The 23,437-nt window shown below is 37.6% G+C and overlaps 5 protein-coding genes across 5 annotated transcripts; 2 read left to right on the top strand and 3 right to left on the bottom strand.

Moving 5' to 3' along the window:
* Nucleotides 1–1,212: 1,212 nt before the first annotated feature.
* On the bottom strand, nucleotides 1,213–4,794 carry LOC6643414. The gene is made up of 4 exons (XM_047009577.1): nucleotides 4,774–4,794; nucleotides 4,533–4,688; nucleotides 1,537–1,701; nucleotides 1,213–1,473 (listed from the first exon to the last, which is right to left on the bottom strand). The coding sequence occupies exons 1-4, from the start codon at nucleotides 4,792–4,794 to the stop codon at nucleotides 1,318–1,320; spliced, it is 498 nt and encodes a 165-aa protein (XP_046865533.1). The 3' UTR covers nucleotides 1,213–1,317.
* LOC6643415 (receptor expression-enhancing protein 2) lies at nucleotides 1,909–2,929 on the top strand. Its single transcript, XM_002066100.4, has one exon. The coding sequence runs from the start codon at nucleotides 2,000–2,002 to the stop codon at nucleotides 2,927–2,929; it is 930 nt and encodes a 309-aa protein (XP_002066136.2). The 5' UTR covers nucleotides 1,909–1,999.
* Nucleotides 4,795–4,960: 166 nt separating the features above from the next.
* Nucleotides 4,961–7,589, bottom strand: LOC6643390 (FACT complex subunit Ssrp1). Its single transcript, XM_002066101.4, has 3 exons — nucleotides 7,413–7,589; nucleotides 5,757–7,331; nucleotides 4,961–5,690 (listed from the first exon to the last, which is right to left on the bottom strand). Exons 1-3 carry the CDS (start codon nucleotides 7,464–7,466, stop codon nucleotides 5,127–5,129), a joined length of 2,193 nt encoding a protein of 730 aa, XP_002066137.1. The 5' UTR covers nucleotides 7,467–7,589; the 3' UTR covers nucleotides 4,961–5,126.
* Nucleotides 7,590–8,119: 530 nt separating this feature from the next.
* LOC6643391 (gastrulation defective protein 1 homolog) lies at nucleotides 8,120–10,264 on the top strand. The gene has a single exon (XM_002066102.3). It carries the CDS (start codon nucleotides 8,223–8,225, stop codon nucleotides 10,194–10,196), a length of 1,974 nt encoding a protein of 657 aa, XP_002066138.1. The 5' UTR covers nucleotides 8,120–8,222; the 3' UTR covers nucleotides 10,197–10,264.
* Nucleotides 10,265–10,331: 67 nt separating this feature from the next.
* On the bottom strand, nucleotides 10,332–20,250 carry LOC6643392 (facilitated trehalose transporter Tret1-2 homolog). Its single transcript, XM_002066103.4, has 5 exons — nucleotides 20,039–20,250; nucleotides 15,275–15,440; nucleotides 14,096–14,234; nucleotides 12,633–12,841; nucleotides 10,332–11,687 (listed from the first exon to the last, which is right to left on the bottom strand). The coding sequence occupies exons 1-5, from the start codon at nucleotides 20,050–20,052 to the stop codon at nucleotides 10,599–10,601; spliced, it is 1,617 nt and encodes a 538-aa protein (XP_002066139.1). The 5' UTR covers nucleotides 20,053–20,250; the 3' UTR covers nucleotides 10,332–10,598.
* Between the last annotated feature and the right edge of the window lie 3,187 nt (nucleotides 20,251–23,437).

The following is a 23,437-nucleotide window of genomic DNA, read 5'->3' as shown; positions in this document are numbered from 1 at the left end:
TATAATCAAAAAGAAAAAGCCGCAGGATGATTTACCGTGTGGGATCTTCAATCGTCATCTGCAGAGACCGAGAAGATTTAGCCCTACCAGTTAGGATCAGGCCTTAAGGGTAAGTCTTATATATCTAGAAAATTTCATTCCAAAAATTAAATCTTATTTTTTTGTTCTCCTAAATGGCCGTAACAACTTGACCAACTGTAGATAACTTAATGCGATAGAAGAATCTGGTTTGAGAATATTATTGGATGTCTACCAAAATGACAAAACTGAATGAAAAATATAAGGTAAATATATGGAATATGGAAATCCATTTTATTGATGATGTTTGAATGAGGAAAAATGAGAAAGAGAGGATGAATTTCCTTTTTTTTTATTGGTAGAGTCTATGATTTAACTTTAAAATTAACCAGTTTGTATTTAAATTTAATTGAACACCTAAATTCTACACCAACTAATTCTTCATTCATTTCGAATGTCATGATATACATTTATGAAATAATGTTTGAAAATTTGACAAATATTTTGACAGCTTTATCTAAAAGGGGTCGATCAATTATATGAGTTCAGTGCCCACGTCGTTATAGAAATCTACCAAAAAGTTTATATTGCAGTGAGTCATTTAGACAGATACTCACAGTCAATTGATCACAGTCAAGAAAATTGCTACACTTATTTCATTGCATTGCAAAGACATTAGCAAATGCTATATACCTCTTGATGAGAGTATTCAATATTGGGAAAAAAGCTAAAAACCAAATCTATAAATATGCATAAGTTGGCACACATGACGCTTTGTCTCTGCTGGCAACATTTGGCTTGGCTCCTGGGCTTGCGAAAGGCAATCGGAGACTCAGAGAGTCAGAGAGTCAGTCAGGCTCCAATTTGAAATTCCAACTTGGAGGTAACTTCCCCCACCTCTCAGTTGGTAGTTGGCAGTTAGTTGGCCCGAAATTGATGACCAAGTGTTTGGGCATTATTGCCGTTTTTACATCGTTTTCAATAATAAACCATTTTTCATTTGAGAATTATCATCTCATTTCGTTTTTATTGTGCAATATATTTACACGTGTAAGAATTTGATTACACAAAGCTAATTGTTTTTAATATAATTATTCAAAATTTATTTCAATTCTCTTTGCTTGGTTTACAAAATTTATGTGTAATTTATAAATTGGTTTATTGCACTGCGATTGATTTTTATTACATGTATTTATATTCATATTCTTATTCATTCAAGACATTCATATAGTATTTTAATTAAATGTATTTTAATTTTCACTCATAACTCGTTCGCTTAAACATTCGAATTGGCTTTGTTCAACGAAATTCTGTCAAAGTGAAATATGCCTTGACCCAGGCCCGTTCCATCGAATCGAAACTGAATGTGGTATAGAGGGCATAGTCGCCAGTGGGCAAGGGTAACATCTCCAAGGCCTTGACAGGAAAACGAAAACGCTCCAAAATCAATTCGTGCTACAAAAAAAGGGGAAGCCAGTGAATGGATTCTCTTGATAGTTTAAGCTCAGGTTCACTTACCTGCAAGGGACACTTCTTGATGTTTGTGCGATTGGCAAAACTGTTTAGTATTATATTGACAAACGGATGATTACGTCTTTGCAGATACTCGCAGACATCTCGCTGACTGACATCATAGAGAAATGGCTTATACCCACTGGCCCGTTTCAGCAATTGCATGCGCATCTATTGAAAGAATGGCAAAAATCATTAAGAGGCACAAATGTTAAATGAAAAGCATCATACAGGTAACATCCTAAAGGTGATAGCAGAGATACTTTTTTTAAGAAGAACTAAACTCAAAAATTAGTAGGTGATGCTTTATACATATATCAACATTCGGCAATCAATTCATTCATTTCTAACCTTTCGCTCTTTCTTTTTTGTCGGTAAAAATTTCAATTTTATTCGAAATACAAAACCCAAAAAAATTGTTTGTAGCTAACATCAAAATCTAACTCTCTTCGGTTTTATCTAGCTTAAAATGTGTTTTCTGGGCATTCTGACGCGTTTTCTGATACTCATAAATGGCACCTTGTGGCCGGCTTTTCGCACCTACAGATCACTGAGCAAGGATGGCGTGGAGGAGTATCGCTCTTGGTCAAAGTATTGGATAGTTTACGCCTTGCTGATCTGTCTGGAGTATGTCATGGATTTCTTCTGTTCCTGGATGCCACTGTATAATCCCAGTAAGTTCCTCCTGGTACTGGGTATGGTTGTGGCTGCACCACAGGCGAGTGTTTGGGTCTATGATGCAATTGTCGGTCCATTGCTGTCCACGCGTCAGCAGCAGATCGATAATTTCTTGCTAAATGGCAGGGAACGTATAATAAATGATTGCCTGGGCATTGGACTACAACTGATTGCTCGCAGTCGGGAAGTAATGGTGCCAGTTCTCTCGCTTCTATGGTCCAAGACGAAAGCTACGCTCTCATGGAATGCTGAGAATGGAAAGGTTGCTGCTGGCGTCGAACAATCTGAACCTGAAGCTGCTCTGGCCCCTATCCATGGTGGTTCTCTGTACTCATCTCTATCCAATTCCGAGTTAAGTTTCAGCGATAGTGGATCTAACATTGAGTTTGACCAGGACGAAGTCGAGGTCAATGCATCCGTGGCCAAGACTCAATTGCAGGAGCCCATGTTGGTGAAGCCTAGACCTTCCCTGGTTGATCTGGCCAAGAAGTCAATGGACATGAATGCCTCAAAGCGTCGTTCGCAGCGCAAACAACTGCGCCTGGTCAGGAAGAGCCTTATACAGGCAGTAGCTGAAAACCCCGAACTGGAGATGAAATTTAATCCCGATGATGAATTTGAGCAGCAGCTGAACGATGCCACCATGGAGGACACTCCAATGGAAAACCGGGCCCAACTACGCAAACGTGTGATCACCAAGATCCGCCACATGAACGCATAAGGCCGATCAAATTACCGAAGTATTTCCACAAGCGCGAATTTCGAATATTTACTGTAATTTATTCCAATAGACAATCCCCACATTTGGTGAGAAATTTTTAAAATTGCGCATGCAACACCAAAAAAAATTATAAACTAATTAAAAATCTTTTCTCTAATATCTTCTAATGGTTGTCTTGGCTAGATTATATATCAGCTTATCGATTTCCCATTAGTTTTAATTGGAAACGTTTAAGCCAATTGCGTCTGTTGATTCTTGTCTATTAGCTGAATTAAGTCATCCATGAAAATGTTTAATATTTTGTCGAACAACTGAACCGAATCAATGATTGGCTTTAAAATTTCAAAAACAACGTTTAAAAACGATTTCCAATCATTTTTTATTATCTTTTAGGAATCTTTAGAGACCTACATTTTTAGTTATAAGGTCACTGCCCGTTTCTAATCATATACATACATACATATTCGATCTTTACGATCTAACACCTTTATCTGATAAATTTTCATATATATCTCCCATGGGTTTGATCTATTATTAAAAACATTTATACATTTTTGTATTATAAATGTTAAAAACTTTTGACTAGACGTATATAAATTATATATTTCTATATATTTATTATATATTATATCAAATGAAATGTAAATCGAACTTGGCCGGCTCGAGGTCAATCTTACAAAAGAAGATTATTTCAAAGGCAACACACAAAAAGGTGAGCAGGTTGTCTGTATATCTATTTCAAGAACTACCAAGTTCTATCATCAGCAGACTTTGCTACAGAACTACAGAATTGCAATAGCCATACCATTTCTTCAACGCTAAAACTAGTTGGGAATTACATTGCAACTAAATGAAGCGAAAAAAGTTGGCGAAGCCTACAATACCGAAGACCATTGCCTTTGAAATAATCTTTTTTTGTAAGATTGACCTCGAGCCGGCTAAGTTCGATTTAAATTTCAATATGTCGTAATCTTTAACCAGATAAAATGAAATGGTTTTAAAAAATAGTAGAATATATACCCAGCTATACCCATAACCCACGGCCAGGATCTAAATGAATGTTTATGAGATTCTAGTCTTGAAAATATAAAAATATATAATCACTAGTTTATACATACATCATTGATGCAAAAATGTCCAATTAAATAAACATAATTGAAAAGTTAAAGTTCCATTAAAAAACGGTCGGTTTCACAATTTAACACGCATTATTCTCGAAATTTAAATCTTCAAGCCATAAAATATTAATGTCTAGTTTAATTTCATAAGATTGGAAATTTGTGGAATTTATTGGAATATTTGTACCTCTGTATTTACAGTCAGTACATTTACTAACTAAGAATCTTCAGAAGGCAAAGAATTATGGATATAAAGAAACATTATTCTTCATGGATTCTTGAAAGAAAATTAAATGGGATATAGAAAATAAGCATACTATGAATATTAAGCACTTTTTTTTAAGCATTAAAAAAAACGGCCAAGATCCGAAATTTCCTTTTAAAAACTTGCAATTCTTTAAAATTTTGAACATGTAAAGTTAAATCCTATGTAGAAACAGAATCAGCCCTCACTTTATACATGAAATTCTTATGCAAGAACTCACCTCTATGGGATACTGGGGGAAATGGATTATGTTAGCTCGCAAACTCATCTCGACCACGTCGCGCTTCACTGCATACAAACGACACAGGGAGAAAGTGGTGAAATTTTGATCAAGGCTTAGACATTGGACATTTGTAAATTTGGCAACACCCTGAACCTGAATGTATACAAATCAATTTAGACTCTGGTATATTTTGGAATTGCAGACGACTTGCCTGTAACAACTGCAAGAGCAGGATCACAGCACTGAGACCCAGAAACATTGAACGAATGATTGGTAGTTGGTAGAATCGTTAGCAAAACCGTTTATAGACCGACTGACAGGGAATGTCATTAGTGACTAAACAAAACAAGTCAGCCAAATCCCCGATGGCATCGATGCACAATTATTTGTAATTATTGTTAAAACCACTTAACGAGCGACAATTATTCATGTTTATGTGCGTGTATTAAATATATGTATATATATATAGGGATTTTTTGAATTATTATTATTAAACAAGATTATTTATGTGGATGATTTTTGGGTCTGTATCTAACAGTGATCTTAAAAAGAACTATAGCTATAACTATGGTATATTTTGTTGTTGTGGAATTAATCGCTGCCATCATCATCCTCATCCTCATCATCATCATCTTCGGTGTCCTCCTCACTCTCATCATCGGTTGCCTCTGCTTCGCTTTCGCTCTCCTTCTTCTTAGACTTCTTCTTATCAGCATCATCTCCTCCTGATTTGTTCTTCTTTTTAGGTGGTTCCTTGTTGCTGGATTTTTTGGCCTCATCTGAGGATGTGGAATCATCATCGGATATGTATTCCTTGCTCTTGAAGCCACTGCCTGAGGTATTTGATTTCTTTGAGGGTGAAACATCGGATTTGCGTTTCTTGGATGATTTATCGCCATCACCAGAACCACTGGCCTCAGGCTTGTAGTTCTTCATCTCATCCTGATAACGTTGCTTATCCTTGGCGGCAAGATTCTCCCATTTCGATTTATCCTTCAGCTCCTTCCACATTTCACCGCCCTTTTTGGCTATTTCAGTGACCTTAATACCCGGAGAGTCGCGCTTTATTTGCTCCCTGGTTTCATTTAACCAGAGCATAAATGCGGTGGTGGCTCGCTTCGGCTTGTTGTCGTCCTTCTTCTTGGTGGGTTTTTTCTAGAAAATTATATACATTTCGTAGGTTAAAATCGGTGAGGAACTTTTGTTGGTTTTGTCACTTACCGTTCTCTCCTTCTCCTTGTGTTTCTTTTCTTTCTTCTCCTTCTTCTTTTCTTTGTGCTTCTTTTTGCCTTCGCTGCTGTCGCCTCCTCCGCCACCGCCACTGGCGTCACTGTCGTCATCGGAATCGCTCTGGACATTGCTGTCATACTCATCGGCCACATCTGATTCGTTTTCATTGGGTTTGAAGTCCTCGTCAGTGGACTCCTCATCCGAATCATCGGCGTCATCCTCGTCTTCCTCCTTCTCCCTGGCCTCAGCCTTCAGACGCGCCAAATAGGCATCTGGCTCGTTCTCATTATCCGAATCACCAAAGTCCACATCCTTATAGCCGCTCTTATCCTTGCCCATGTTGCTGACGTGCAGCTTCTTCTTGGTTATGAAATCAAAGAGTTTGGCATACTCCTCCTTTTCAATGGATGAGAAGATGTGGACAGTGCCATTCTTGAGGGTGATCTCGAAATCAAAGGAACGCGTAGAGCCGCCACTTCGGGCAAAGTTCACCGAGCTAATCTCTTCGAAACGTATGTGAAGAGGTGGCTTATGTATATAGATAAATCCACGTTCTAGGGGATAGAGATAACCGGCTGCCGCCTTGAACGAACAGCCCACTGCTGCTGTTCCCGAGTGACCAATAAAGTTACCCGGTCCAGTAATCTTTCTGCCAATCAACACCTTCATCACTTTACCCATTACTTCGTAGACGGGACCCGATAGCTCCTTTTCCAACTTGCCCTCGTATTTATCCTTTAGCTCTGCCTCTGAGAAGGGCAACTCTATGGTGGTCTCCTCATCGGGTGCAAACAACAAGACCAAATAATGATACCGTGTTTGACCCTGTTTAATGGGCGGATCCAAGGACAGTACAAAGAACATTTGCCGGCTATCCTTGTGGGGCAGCATGAACAGACGCAGCACCGAATCCATGGGAATCTTGTAATCAAATGTCTTGCCGTGCAACTGGAAGAAGGTTGAGAAGATTTTAATGTCGTAGCGACCACGTGGCGTGAGTATCTGTATCTCCCGAAATATGGCAATGGATTCGCCTGAGGCCGAAATAACCGAAGCCTTGTTCATCACATTCTGATGGAATTTATCAACTGGATCCTCATCTGCCGACTCCACTGCTGGTATATGGAAACGCATCTCAAGCAAACCCACTGGGGCATCATCATTCTGATGAAATTCCAGGGTAACCTCATTTTTGCCCGTCACGCACTGCGAGACATGTGCTAGGGGCACTTCGAATATCGTTTTAGTGTCCTTGTCGAAGCTCAGGACAGAGCCCATGAATCGAGCAGTGCCCCAATTCCAGCCCTTGACACACATCTCCTTCTCCACCATGTCCTGCGAGTAGGCATCCTTTATGAATTTGCCCAATTTCTCGTGTTCGCTATCGCGAAAGCCGGTGAAACGATGGAGAACTCCGCTCTTGGTGAAAACCCTCAGGCCCCAGGTACCCACAAATTTCTGCGAATTGATCAGATCAATGTCATCGGCGGCTATTTGCTCCACCTTGCCAGTTTTGGTGTTTTTAAATGTGATGTTCTGCTGGGTGAGCTTCAGACGGCCGGCAGACTATTGGAAGGGGAAAAGAGTCCGTCAGACAACATGTGCAAAAATATGAGTTTTCTATTGTCTGCAGAATTTCTCACTTACCAAGACACCGCGCAGTTCCGAATCGATGTCGCTGTACTCCAAGACATCCGTCATGTTGCTTTCAGTTTCTCTGACTAATGCGTAAAATTAACAATTATTAAATTGCAACAGCAAACGAAATTCTTTAATTGTGCAAAAAAAAAAATAAACGCCGACAGCCAACAACAACAAAATAACACTGCGCGCCCAATTTTAGGTTAAACGACGCTGTGATTCAGTTGAACTAGTTCAATTGGTTCGATAACCGAATTCTAGTGATGGCAAGTTGACAATTTTGCCATTAGTCACGATGTTCAACAAGTGGCAAAGTTTCAAAACAGTGATTTGTGAACAGAATGTTCTTGAAAAATCTCTGAAAATAATAAGAAGTCTAATTCAACAAAGTTCAACAAATTGTATTTAATTATAATATAATAATCAATTCGATTCAGGTAAAACGATAAACTGCTTTTAAACTGCTCAAATTCAATATGAAGTATTGATTATGCCTAAAATCGCGATTTGACATAACCTGCACCTATAAATTCCTATTTTAACTCCAAAAATTAATATGAGTAAGAGAAAAATATAAGTCACCCTGTTTTTGGTTTATTATTTTGCATTAGCACGTTAGTTACGCGCGTTCTCTCTTCGCTCAATCTAACTGTGAATTAGAATTCCCGCTAACTCTTTGAGCATCTCTATTCTTGCACTACTGAGCTGAACTAGTTCTTGCTTAGCCGTTTGAGACGAATCAGTTGTTTGATTCCGTCTTTATTTTTATATTTGTTTATTAAAAAATATTTGATTGTAAAAATATTGCTGGAGACCATGCAGCGTGGGAAAATCTCATTTGGCAAGATTCAATTAAATGTGAATAAGCCAGCTCCTGCCCCTGCTGCCTCTGACAAGGAGGAGAGCAATGAAGGTGCAGGAGATTCAGCTGCCGGCGGCGGCTTTAAGAAAATTGATAAGATACAAATGATACAACAAATCGAAGATGTAGCCGAAGATCTAGAGAGTCAACACCTAAAAGAAGTGATGGGCATCAGTGGTTTTGGCCGGAAGGCAGCCAAAGTTTTTGACATCAATGAACAGATAGCCAAGGCACGAGTCACACGGCCTGGTCACCATAAGAAAACAGCGGAGAAGGACGAGGAGGAAGATAATGACGACGTAATAGGTCCACAGCCACCATCACTGAATGCGAATGCAGCTGAGAACACAAAATCATCTGAAGATGCCTCGGAACAGTCTAAGGAACAGGACTCTGATGAAGATTCCGATGACGATGGTGAGGATTCTGATGATGAGCAGAGCCTGGCCCGCCGCATACCCTACACCCACGAGGTACAGATGCAGCACGGTTCTCGGGCTGTGCTTGCCTTAGCCGGCGATCCATCCGGTGCCCGTGTGGTGTCTGGTTCCATTGATTACGACATGTGCTTTTGGGATTTCGCTGGTATGGACTCGTCCATGCGCAGCTTTCGTCAGCTCCAGCCTTGTGAGAATCATCCCATTCGATCGCTTCAGTATTCAGTGACGGGGGACATGATTTTGGTCATTTCGGGCAATGCCCAGGCTAAAATTCTAGACCGTGATGGATTCGAGAAATTGGAGTGTTGCAAGGGCGATCAGTATATATCAGATATGTCCAAGACTAAAGGTCATGTGGCTCAGTTGACATCTGGGTGCTGGCATCCCTTCAATCGGGAGCAATTCCTTACCGCAGCACTTGATGGCACATTAAGAATTTGGCAAGGTATCAAAAGCAAGGAGCAGTTTCAAGTCATCAAGACACGGGCCCAGGGAGGATTGAGAACTAATGCCTCGGCTTGCTGCTTCAATCGGGATGCCACACTTATAGCCGCCGGTTGTGTGGATGGTTCCATTCAGACTTGGGATACACGCAAAATGTTTGTGAATACAACCCACTGCGTGAGAGGAGCTCATCAAAAAGGCGCAGAGATCAGTTCAATTGTATTCTCCTACATGGGTCAACAATTGGCCACCAGAAGCAATGATGAGACCATGAAATTGTGGGATTTGCGGCAGTTCAAGCAACCGCTTCACACATGGACAAATCTCTTCTCGCGCTATGACACCACCGATTGCTGTTTCAGTCCCGATGATCGTCTCCTGGTCACTGGTGAATCGCTACCCAAGGGCCAAAAAGAGGCCAATCTTTATTTCTACAGTACAAAGAGCTACGATGAAGTTCAACGCATTCCCGTGGCCAGTTCACATGTCATCAAAACGCTGTGGCATCCGAAACTTAACCAGCTTTTCGTGAGCTGCGGCAATGGAACAATCAAATGCTACTACGATGAGCAACGTAGCATACGAGGAGCCAAGCTCTGTGTGGTCAAGACTCATCGCAAGCGGCAACAAATCGAAATGGTCGGCGTATCACAGATTCTCACGCCACATGCTCTGCCTCTGTTTCGTCAAGAGAAATCACGCTCGTCGCGGAAGAAAATGGAGAAAGCTCGCATGGACCCCGTTAAATCAAAGAGACCAGATTTGCCCATCACCAGCGGCCAGGGTGGACGTGTGGCCAGCTCTGGTGGCACTCTCTCCTCATATGTCATCCGCAATTTGGGTCTTAGCAAGCGTGTGGACGACGATCAGGATCCCAGGGAGGCCATTCTCAAGTTTGCCAAAGATGCCGCTGAGAATCCATATTGGATAGCCCCCGCCTATAAACAAACACAGCCCAAGGCCATATTCTCCGAGAAATTACCCTCCGACGAGTCCGCAGCAGCTCCGGCGGCCAAGAAACCAAAAACGGAAGATGACAAATAGTTAGTCTTAGATATAAGTTGTCTAATGGTAAGAAATAATTGTAAATAAAGTTCTCTTAAGTTCAAATAAATTGCAAATATACTCTGAACCCATAGACAATTTGTTTATCTGATGATCTGAAGGAAACAACCTGAATCTCATGTATATATACTTTTATTAACTTAGTGTAAAATGTATTTGATTTATCGTCTAATTTTATATAATGCATAAAAATCACAATTTCAAGGGATTAACTTAAACATTTCGCTGGTTTTTAGAGGGAAAACACTGGCTACTAAAACTACGAGGCACTGTGGGCTATATTATAAACTAAATGCTACGACTAACCCAAGACTAAACTGGTAAATTGGAATCTTAAGAACCCTGTACTAAAATGTATTTCATTTTGTCCCCTTGAAGATATTAAGCGCCCTCCACAACGCTCGTTGAGTTTTCTTTGAGTGGCTGCAGCGGCAGCAACTTAACCGTCTTATAGCCCCGATCGCGGCGGAACCAAAGCCAATTATTGCCATTGAAGTAGTCCTCGATGTGATCCAAACTTCGGCCCTTTGTCTCTGGTTGGAACAGACACATGAAGATGGTGAGCAGGAAACTGGACAAGGCAAAGACCAGAAAGACGCCGCGCATTTTCAATGCCGCTTGAAGGGCAGGAAAACCTTTGGCAAAGATGAAGAGGGCCACATTCATGGAGGCAAAGACACCGCCAGCCGTGCGTCCACGAATTCTTGCCGGGAATAGTTCACCAATCATGATGCCCGGCATTACCATTAAAGCCGTATTGAATACTATATAGCCCAGCAGACAAATTCCAGCCACCAGAACATCGTAGGACATCTTGGGTTCGCCCATTCGCGCGTACATGTAGCAACTCAGGACCAGACAGAAGATACCAGAGCCAATGCCCGCGATAATCATGATGCGACGTCGCCGCACAAAGATCAAAACTCCACAGAAGATCATGCAGCATATCACACGAACGGCCGCTGTCCAAATGGCCGCCTGTTTCGTGTCGAAATCTCCACCGAATTCCGATATAATATCGACGGCATAGAAGATCACAATGAAGGTGCCCGAGAACATTTGCAGCAGCGAGAAGACAATCACTATGAACAAGGGTTTAATCGCCACCCGCTGGCAGCAGAGCGTGAAGATGTTTTCATTCGTCTTGGTTGTGGCTCGCTCCTTGGACAGACGATGCTTCATATCGTTGAGTTCCTTTTGGGCTGTTATCTCGCTGCCGCGTAGGAATCTCAGAGCAAGCAGGGCACGTTGCTCGTGGCCATTGCGCAGCAGCCAATTGGGTGTCTCTGGAATACAGAAAATGGCAACCATGGCACACAGAGGCAAAATGTTGGCACACCATGCCACAGTGCGCCAATAGAACACTGAGCCCAGTGTATAGACCAGAAGAATGCCACACGAATAGGCCACATAGGGAGCACCAATGAGGAGACTACGTAAATTCGGTTCCGCTGTCTCTGCTATATACACCTGGAAGATACAAGATAAATCGGTCAGTTGAATTCATTTCTAGAAAGGAATTACACCTAATGGGATTTGATCTAGAACACTTTCCTTTTTCCCGAATAATAATGTGTTAGATATAAACAAACAATTTGATCAAATTAAATGCCAAGCAGGGTCAAAACTAATACAAAACAATCCCGGATTTATCAACAATCTTAATCTCTCTGTGTGTATACATATCTGCAATCTTAAACTCATAAATCTTGTCATTAATGAAAACGAAGTGACACGCGCTACACTCACTAGTCTCGGCGTCTAAGCGCAACCCATCCCCATCATTAAGCCCCGCCCACCACACCCCCCTACCGAGAACAACAAACTTATTATAGACTAAGGTCAAGAATCCGGAAGGAAAAAGCACGCTGTTGGCGTCGTCGACGTCGTACGTCGCCACTAATGCACATATGCTGGCCATTTAGCTGGTGCTGCTGACGATGATGATGATGATGATGATGATGACGACGACGACGGCGTCAACTACGTTATCTTCGTTATCATTTTGGCCGCCTGATAAGTCATGGACATATCCATAAGATGAACAAACCGGCTACGGCTACGACTACGGCTACTACAGAGCAAATTGCTCACTTGACGAATGGAAATCTGACGTCGCATTATCATAACACACACAATGGATATGTCAAAAGATGCCAAAACGCCGGGACAATAGACGCGATTAAGTGCTCAATTGACAGGCCCGAAAAAGTAAAATCGACAGAGCGGACTGACTGAACTATCACCCATGTTTACGTGCTGGGTTCAAGGCAGTGTGAATTAAGTGGTGAATAATGGTTAATAGGTCAGTGGAGCACGCACTCACGCACACCCACGCTAAGGGGACGGAATCTCTGATTTATGTCACGTACTAGTTGAATGAACTGCACGTTGAACTGCATTTAAGTTGCTCACCTGTCCGGGTCCACCCAAAATGCCCGTGGCAAAACCGCACAGGAAACGTGCAAATATTAGAACTTTCACCGATTTAACCATTGCCATGATGCTCCAGCCAAAACATAATGGTATAATCGAAACCATCAGGGTTTTCCGCCGTCCCAAATAGTCAGCCAAAGGACCAGACATCAAGGAGCCAAATGGTGTGGCCAAACTATGGACGCTGGCTGTAAAATGGATACATGAAAATTAGTCTTAGTTAATATCGAACTCATAAGAAAAGAAATTAAAATAGGAGAGCATTTACTTCCTTGTAATGCAAAGCGACGAGAAGAATGATAAAAATTGAATTAAAGGAAGTATGGATTGGAAAAGATATTAAAATGAAGGACATGTAAAATAAGCAGGGACTGTTTGGCTCTCAATTCGAGTGACTGTCAGGATCCTAATTTTGAAAATATGCCTAAATTTGTGTGGATGAAATAGAAGAACGGATTGAATCAAATAAGGAGTCGAATGAAATAGGAAGGAAATGACTTTATTTAAAAGAAGGAATGAAAATTGCTTTTAATGGTAAACTTCAATTGCTATTGAAATGTAATTAAAGATTGAAAACAACAACAAAGGAAGTAAATTAAACTTTGGATAGAATAGAAGAACAAATGAAATCAAAGAAGAAGTGGAATAGAACAAGGAAAGAAATTAAATAAGGCATGGAATGCAAGAAATGACTGCATTTTAAAGAAGGAATGAATATTTCACTCACATAATTAGAAATGTTATACAGAAAAGAATGGTATGGGAATGGAATTTATTTATTGAAAGAGTGGAATGAACTAAAGTTTAGAATGCACTATGGGAAAAAATCCAATTTTTTTGGCATTATTTCAAAATAATGAGCTAGAGACATGAATTTTTTTTTGGATGTTCGTCAGACTTTAATTTAATTTCGAATTTTTTTTGTTTTTTCAATTTGACCCTGATTTGACCCCTATAATTTTTTTCCTTTACCAAGTGTGTAAGCAAAATCTAATCAATAAATAAATCTAAATATGAAGAGTTGCACTTGATATTTTTTGCCGTTAGTAAGAATTTGACACTTCTTTTAATTTTTGTTGTTTTTATATTAGGTTTTTTATATTAATATTACAACAAAAATATTTTAGTAACATGTTTTTTATTTATAACTAAAATTAGTCACATTCTTCTTCTAATTCAATATCAAATGCAATATCCTCATCTTCTGTCCATTCGTTACTTGAATCACCTTCATGATTTTTCAAAATATTATCGGGAGATTCAAGTAGCGCAACAACTTCATTCGGAATATTAATTTTTTTATTTAATTTTTGGCGTTCATTTAGGCAGAGGCTGGATAAAAGAGGATCCGACGAATGGATCGAAATAAGGATTAAATGAAATGAAAGATCCAACAAAATGGTTTATGAAATCTTTTGCAACTTACTGCAACTACTGCTTACCTATCCATGAACCAATGTTAACATCGATGGGAACCTCTGTGGTATTCGTATCCATCAGCTGGGGCAACAGCACCGCCGAATAGCCAATGGGCATGCCACAGGCAGCAGAGAGTAGGAGAACAGCACAAGTGGACAGAACCTAAATAAAAGAAAAAGTTGACAAGATCATTGTCGTTAATATTATGCACATGGCAACAAGAATCTAGCTATATATGTATGTACATATGTAACTAGATATATTGCACATGCAACTGTCGGAATTGAATTGCATTTTGTAATTGAAACTGCATCTTGGGTCAACTAATTGCCATCAATTGAAGTTGCGCCGTTTCAGTGAACTTGTTTTCCGTCGATCTCGATCTCGATTTCTTGATGCAACACTTTTTGATTTGAGGTAAATGGGTGATAAATGATTTTGCCCTGCGTGCCTGCCACTGACACACACACACTTACTTAGTTACTGACAATTTATATAGATACACAATGTTTGTTGTGGTTTTTCTTGTTGCTATTTGTGACGTTAGTGGCCAGTCAGGCTGTGCATGGACATTCAACTGCCATTTCATTCAATAATTATTTAGTTTGCCATCACATCACATGAACCATCACATGCACGCCACATGTGGGGGCCTCCAAGTTAGTTGCTGTTGTTGCTTTCTGTTTCTCTTCTAATCACGGCAAGAAGAAAGTTCAATTGCGTATCTTATCATTTTGTCCTTCAAAAATCATACAACTAAATAAAAAATAAATACATACATTCATTTGTCTCACAGTATGTTACGTTAATTTGTTTTTTTGCCAAAACAAGGTTGAAACCATTAACTAACTAACCAACTAACTATTAGTTGATAGATTTGTCAAATTTGAGTTGGCAAAATGTAACCACAATCTTCTGCTAAGATAGCGCAAAAAATTTCCTGGAAGTAGTTATTGTTAGTAGACAGAAACTACAGATTAGACAGACTACAGCAGATAAAAGTTTGCTGCATTTTGCTATATATGTATATAAGATTTTTAAAACAAATTTAGACATTTTAGAAATCATTTATTGCAATGAGTTCTCCTTTTCATTGCCAACTTTCATTTGTTGCATTCTTTATACGAAGATCAACTATTTAAATGCAATTCAAGGCCAACAACATTGCAAGTCTTAGGCTATTGGTGTCCCTTTTCTCTTACCTGATTCATAATACCCCGTCTGTTGGCCCCATCACAATCCTGTTCATCGATTGTCGATAGTTTGCGTGTATGGGCGGCATGAGTGGCTAATTTACATTGAAACTCTGCACCGGGTACCACATGATATGATAATTTATTTGGCACAAATTTACTGTATTCATCATCCCTAAAAATGTGTAAACAAAATGAAATTATAATATTGTTAACAGTGTAATGACTACATTTTCATATCGTATATATATAAGTTTTTGCTTTTGTTTAGTTGTGGTCAATGGTTGAATGATTGGAATGAATCCATTCTAGTTATTGGCAATTACGCGTCCACTTGAAAATATCGTCGACAGCTTTTTTTTATTCACTTTAACTGTAATTGAGGGCCCGTGGGCCAATTAATGTAGTACAATTTTTACATGGCATTCGAAGCGATCAAGTTGTACTTTTTGTTGCACTTTAATCCTGATTGCTTGCAATTGTTGAGTCATTCAAGTGCCCTGTAGGTAATTTGTACCTTTCAAAGCAAATGCTTTGGGTATATGTGTTTCTGAATAGCCCTATAGGCTTTATATTTTAACTTCCTTTATAAACCAAATACCTATGCTTGCATTTGTTTCTCCCCTTGCCTATCTGTTGCGAGGGTATCTGAAAGTCGTTGTTGTTAATCTAGACCATGTCGACATGGTTCAGTGACAAAAGCCAAGATAATTAAAAAGAGAAAGACAAGTAAATAAAAACACCAGGGGTGAGACAGAGAGAGAGAGAGAGAGAGAAACACAGGGAGCAAAAGAGCTGGGCACACGCTGCGTATACGTCATAGCGTAAAATATGTTTTAGTATTAGTTTGTTTTGGCCGATAAAACAAGAAAATTGAAACTAAAACAAAATTGGTAATACAAAAAAAAAAAAACAAAAAGAAACGTTTTTCTTGCCGTTTGTTTTTATATACATTTTTTGTGTCTCATTTAATTAGCTGGTGTTTTTTCTTTATTTGTTTTTTTTTTTTTTTGGTTTTGTTTGTAATTACTTCAAATGACAACAAACAAGAATAAAAAAATGTTCAGCTTACTGTTTGTGATTTTATTAAATTTTTTTTAGCTTTACATTAAAAAGGGAATAACATTTGAATGCCAAGGTGAAGTCGGTTTGATAAGCTCTCAATTATTTGAATATTGATTTCATTTAAAGGATTTTTGTAACAAGAGTCCTTAAAATTTGTGTTAAGGAAGTAACAATTGTGTTTATAAGCTAAGTAAGTAATACTAACTATGCTTTGACTAAGGCAAACAGCCTTTTAAATGGTGTATAGAAAATCGATTACCTTGCAGTAAGTTTAAGTCTTTGACTAAATTAAATAGATATTTTTGATCGAAATTCAAATTTATTAAGACCTTCAGTTGGCAGTGATTCCTTCCTTCTTCGCTTTTGTTTTTGCATAGTTTTATTTGTTGTTTTGCTTTGTTTTTTTCGTTGTTTTCTGTGTTAGGCCTAAAAATTGCACACTTCCTTAGATCCAAATATGAAGCATTTGCTTGTCATTGATCTATTAAATTTTGCTCAAAGCCTTGACAATTGATATTACAATTGTTTCACCTTTAGCATTGGTAAGACCAAAACAAAGTGCAAAAAATAAAGCGAAAACACTCGACTCATCGTGATATGCATATACAAAGAGTCCAAAAAAATAGAAAAAACAAAACAAAACAATATTGTTAAACTGATATAAGTATATACTATATAGACGACTGCATCAGTTACCGATTTCTTGGGACATAATTATTATCACATGAATGGTCTGTGTCTGGGCTTGTTTTTTTTTATCGGTACGATTAAGGAAGTTCCGATTAAATCAGACGACTAGCAGTTCAATGTACCAAAACAACGACGAAAAAGCAGACGAGGTAAAATCTATATCAGAGTGATTATTTTAATGCAAGTTAAGACCCCTCAAAAAAAAACCCAATAACTGTTTATTTAAATGTTCTGTTTATACCTAAATATAAGATGCTAAATATGGATTAGCCGACACGAGTTTGTCACACGCTTTCAATTGGCAATCGGCGTGATTGCTGGCTCATCGGTTGCTGTTGGGATTGCTTTCCAGTTGGTTCAATGTGTGAATTGATAGAAGTGACCAAACAGAAAGAGTTCCTTAATTGGTGGGGTCTCAAGAACTCTGTTCTGTTAACCAAAATAGATGAATAAATGCCAGCGAGCGTAATTGAGCCAATCAAAAAGGCCATCAAATATAATTGTAACGTATACAAATTCATGTATATGTACATATTGTATTGTATAACATTTTCATAAACTATTGATTTCATCACAGGCCGAAACGAGCCAAAGAAAGCAAGAGTGATACACTTTGATGGGGTGTGAGTGAGTGAGTGAAAGAGTGAGAAGGTTGCCAAGGCTGGAAAATTCTGTGTGTAATTAAATTGCATTTAATTCCTTCAAGAGATAAGATAAGGCCGTGGGAATTTGTTGACTCTGTGTACATAGTCTGGTAATTAAAACCAGAAAATAATGAAGCACCTTTGGAGCTTATCGCACTAATTAAATTATTTAACAAGCTAAATGAAACATTTCACATAATTATCTAGAGCCAAAACACCAAAAAAATCAATATATAGACTTTGTCATAGGTGAAAGTCATAGTAAATATTGGAAATGGTATTAAATATTCAAAATAAAAAGCAAAAAGGTATACGAAAATTGGTTGCTAAGAGTGTATGTAGTTTAAATTGTTTAATTAGTAATTAAAATCAGCTGAAACTCAATTTCATCCTCCTTAGCAAAGATATCCAATTCAACTTGGAGCAAAGTTTGAGCCCATCGATAGATACAGTTCTTAATTTCAACCTTAGTAATATCTTGTTAATAGTTCTTGTTTTGTAAATTACTTTATTATATGTTAAAAACGTTAGGTTTCGGGTCTAATATTCTTATATGGATCGAAATTTTTGATTGATGAATGTGAAAACTTTTTCAATTCAACACTCTTCGTCAATTTTAATCTAACTTAAACATTTAATCTGGTCAAAAGTGACCCTTAAAATGCTGTCTAAAGAATGTAATCGGGAAATGTGGGAATTTCCCTCTAAACTTGTTAATATTTCTCTAGTTAACACAAAAAATAAGTCTTGAAAATTAAGAAAGTTTTGCAAAATTTAAGGGTTTGGCCAAAAAGAGGATAATGAAATTAGTTTTTTATAGATTTTGAATAATTGTCTACAGACTTCTTTTAAATTATTTTTATTGATTATCTTTGTGTGCTAAAATATTGACTTAATTTTTTATGAATAAAATAATTCTTATTCGAGCTCATTGTCAGATCTCTCACTGTCTGTAAAACTCAGTAACAAATTACTCAAATAATCCGGCAAATCTTACAAAAAAGTACTTAATTCTAAGAAATTTGTCTTTAATATATTTATAAAAATTATTAAGCTTTGTTGCTCACTGACTGTTTGATTGATTGTCAACAATGACATGCAAAAACAAAAAAAAAAAAAAACATGAATAATATTCGAAATAACGTGATATTTTTCTTCTATCGATGTCAACACTCAGTTTTATGGGTGTAAAAAAGTCTGATAAGGTCTTTAGCCGATTAAATTTTGAAAGGGATAGTTCTTCTATTTCGCTTTTGAATTAAAGGTAAAGTTTTATACAGTTTCCAAACTATTCACAAGTAGACAAAAATTGACATTTTGAGTTGATAATTTGGTGTCACATGTTAAGGTTATGAGACATTGGTCAATGACATGGCACTAAGGAATTAAAATACTTTTTTGGGACGATAGGTTTTTCTTTTGGTTATAAGAAACTTTTGGGGAGTGTCAGTTATCCAGACTTTTGAGAGGAGTTCAAGAGCGAAAAGGTGATAGGAAAGAAATTTAAACAAAAACTTTCAGCCAACATCTTTGAATTGCTGCTTGTGATGAAATTCTAAATCAAAAAATCGGAAGCTGGTAAATTCTAGTAATAGCTAATAAATTCATTATTTAAATATTTTAGGAATGCCAAATGAGATTGTAAATACAGATTAGTTGCGGCTTATCTGGACACTGACAATTTGCCATTTTCACACTCAATAATTTAATTTTAATTAAGAATATTGCATAATTTTATGGGATGACTATTGGTATACGATTGTCTCCATGTGATTTCAATGTTCAAGTGTTTTCACACTTCTTTTGCAGAGAACTGGCTAACACACACATGCATATGTATGTACATATCTAATCAAACTCACAAAAATCACCGAATAAGAGAATATATAACCCAAACAGAAATACCATTTTATTGTCAATGTCTGGCAGAAGTCGGAAATCTCAGTTAATATTAGTCACTAATTATTAAATTTATACGTGTTTTTAGATTGCTGCTGACCATGTGTGCGTGTGTGTACTTTGAACAAAAATTTTCCTCGGCCGATTGGCCAAAAGAAATGTTTTTCGAAATCTTATCGATGGGAAAAAGAGGCCTAGTCTACCTGGTGGTCAACGAAGAGGCACTTAGAGGTGTTTGGACCCTTGGCAACAGAAAAAACGACTACCTATCTGTGGTGGCTTGTTGGAGGGTTTAAAGTTTTGCCAAATTAATGTGTGAAACAAATGTATTTTTAGCTGCTCAGACCAAACATATTAAAATACGCAAAAATATTCGCAAAATCTATGTATATATTCGTAGTGTTTTTTGCTTGTTTCTGTTTTGTTTTTTATTTTCTAGCAGAACAGCTGAGAGAATTTGAATGTATTTATTTACCTTTCGACACTCATTTTGTTGGGGGAAATAATTTAGTCGGAACACGCAGGGTAAATTAGTTCAAATAGTTTTTGTATAATTTTGAACAGACTTTTATATAACTTTTGCACCTCCTTTAACCTTGATTACAAATGTTCACCAAGTCTGGACTTAGTCGAAGACACACACACACACTCACACGCAGGGTTTAAATAAAACAACAAACATTTACTTTGGAAATATCACTGGGAACACGCGATCCATTTGATTTGATGCCAAAACGCGTACTGGCTGCAAAATGTTTAAAGCGGCTTCTTATATTTATGAGTCGCATCGATCTGTATTCACACACAGATACATACACAAGCGCTCACACACAGATACAAACTGGTCTATACACACATACAAATAAACAGTCGCACGCATAAGCGAATGGACAGCATTGCTTCCTCTCTTTCGGTTTCGTATTTCTTGTTGGGTGATCATTTCAGACTCTCTCCCTCTCTCTCCATCACTCTCACAATAATTGTTATTTAATTGTCGATTCGATCAGCTGTTCAATTTAACAGCTGCTCCCAGAAGAATTCGAGTTTACGCTCTTCACTTCTCTTAGTCGTTAGTAATGCTCTTATAGCAACAAGCTTTTGGGCCGAAGTAAAAGCTTTGTGCGTAAGCAAAGTTTTAAACCCAAAGAAAAGATTACGATCTATGAAAACTTGTCTATATACCTACATATATCTAAAACAGTAGATAATAGGATTCTAATAGCCTATTTACAAAAAATTAATATTAGTCAGCTTAATTTATTTATGTATAACTGTACCAAATTTTATCCAAATTTTAAAACTATTTTAGATATGTTGTTCTCATATTATATTATTTAGTTGTCGTACTATATTATACATATACCTATAAGTTACGACTCTTAAGCCTGGTTCATGGGTGCGAGTCTGGTCCCTACTCGGGAGCCAGCTATGAGTCTATCATACGTGTCTCCCTGTCGGGGTGTGGCATTGCCATGATCCTTCGGATACACATGGGAGATAACACACAAGACTCTTTCTTTAACCACTAGTTTACCATGAAACTAATTACACAGAAGCTTCGACTTAAAGTTATAATTTGTTTATTAATCACTTTAATGTACTTCTGGTTCCGAGGCCAGACTAAGACTTAAGCTACTCCAGAGATCGGGGATTTAAATATACCCCAAGAGGGCTGATCAACGTCTGTTGATCATACTGTGGCCGATGTTGAGAGTATGTCACTCTTCCGGTGAAGTCAGCAGAAATGGGTTGGTTACAAAGGTGAATAGAAAAGTGCTTATGCTATGTGATAGGAAGTTAAGCGTTAAAGTGCTTACTCCAGGTAAAGGAAGTCAAATATGGAACAAGTGGATAGTATGGATTAATATGGGTCACAATGTACTTCCTAGGGTTATGGGGTGTGTCAACGTGACTTTTAATGAGAAGGGGTATACTACCCGGAACTCATTCAGCAGTTTCTGGTATTGCGTCTCGTCGTGCTGCATCATAGATGGTCGGTGTGCAGGGCATGGTTCTACTTGTTCTGTAGGAGTCGGTATTTATTTATGTATTTATTTTTTTTTTGTCTCTCTGCTTGGCATCATTTTCAGCAAAAAATTCATTCTAAACTAAAACTACACTTGAACTACGAAAGGTGAATGATTATTGTTTATCAAAATTGGATAAAAATTAAATAGACTTTCTTGCCTTGCAAAACAGGTATTATTTAGCAAACAGCAGAACTATTTTCATCTCTTTGTTTTGCATGAAGAATACCTTTACTTAGGTAAAAAGGGACGAACAGGTATACGAGGCAACAAAGTCTATTAATTTGTTATCGAATGATGCACTAATTCTCATTCGACGGAAAATGTAATTTACTTTCTTTTGTTATTCAAATATAGTTTTACTTTAGAATGAAAAAAATTATTCAATTACATACAAAATCGAGTTTTTCAATTGGCTCCAAATTAGATCCCGGGGTCAAATTGGATTTTGTTTTATACAGTTTATCTTATTGTTAGATTTAAAAGATCTGAAACCGTTTGTTAGGGTCCGAACGTTTATAATTAATTTGTAAAAATTTAACTTTCTTTTTTGTTTTTGCCAGGTCGAAATTTTGGGGCTTTTTATTAAAATTCATTTAATTACCAACTTACGGGGTTATATACATATGTACATACATATGTTGTGCTCGGTAAAAAAAAATATTTTTTTCTTTTATCTTAAAGTACAGTTTCTGAAGAATGTTATCCCAAATTTTTGTAGCGATCCAATCAACAGAACCAAAGTTACAGCGCCTTCAATATTGTTTCTTCACGCGCTTTTTTGAAACTTTCAATGCGATTATCTCGGAATCATGTTTTTCAAAAAGAGTCGTTGTCGTGACCAAGATAACTAGAAAAGTTTTCAACCGATTTCAAAATTTGTTTTTTTCTTGTTCTTGTTCTTAATTGAGTTGGTGTGTACTTGACAAAAGCTTGTATAAATATTAAAATTTTTTTATTTTTTTCAACGGTTTGTCTAGATTTCGACCTTATTGAAGTTAATCAAAACTGGGCTTAAGCCGGGCTTCAGGTCAATAAATCTTAATAATTTATAAGATTTTAAGCCATAGGCAGCACAAAAGGTGAGCAGGTTGTCTGTATAGCTATTTCAGGAAACACCAAGTTCTATCATCAGCAGACTTCGTTAAAGAATCCACAGTTGTAAGTTGTTGGAAATTCGAACTACATGAAGCGAGAAAAGAATGGCAAAGCTTGCACCACCTTTTTTATGTGCCACATTCTTCATGTGCATAGAATGCACTGCATACCCTTGGGCGCCATCATAATTAGTGTAAAGGGCTTCGCCTTAACCAACTAACCGTCGCGCCCAAATATTTTTGTTATTGTATATTGTACTATATGCAAAAAATCAGACATTGCACTACGCAAAACGTGTAAAAAGTTTTTAATAAAAATATTTCTTCATGCCTTAAAAAAAATCCAAACTTTCACCCATTTTTGCGCACCACAACATATATGTATAACCCCTTAACGAAAAGGGTATAACTCTATAATATTACATACTATAGTATGACAACAATATAATTGTACTATATAATGTAAGGCCTTTTTGCAGGGGTATACAATATTTGTGCTTATTGTGTACTGAGATTTTAAAATTATATTGTTATTGTATTATAGTTTTTATACCCTTGCAAAAAGGGTATATTCATTTTGGTCAGAAGTGCGCAACGCATAGAAGGAAGCATCTCCGACTATATAAAGTATATATATTCTTGATCAGCACGACGAGACGAGTTCATATAGCCATGTCCGTCTGTCTGGATCAACGCGAACACCTCCTAGACCGTTGGAGCTACAGAGCTGAAATGTAGGCATGTACAAAC

Source organism: Drosophila willistoni (genome assembly GCF_018902025.1).
Source record: "Drosophila willistoni isolate 14030-0811.24 chromosome 2L unlocalized genomic scaffold, UCI_dwil_1.1 Seg168, whole genome shotgun sequence".
Lineage (NCBI taxonomy): Eukaryota > Metazoa > Arthropoda > Insecta > Diptera > Drosophilidae > Drosophila > Drosophila willistoni.
This window is presented reverse-complemented; position numbering and strand designations above follow the sequence as displayed.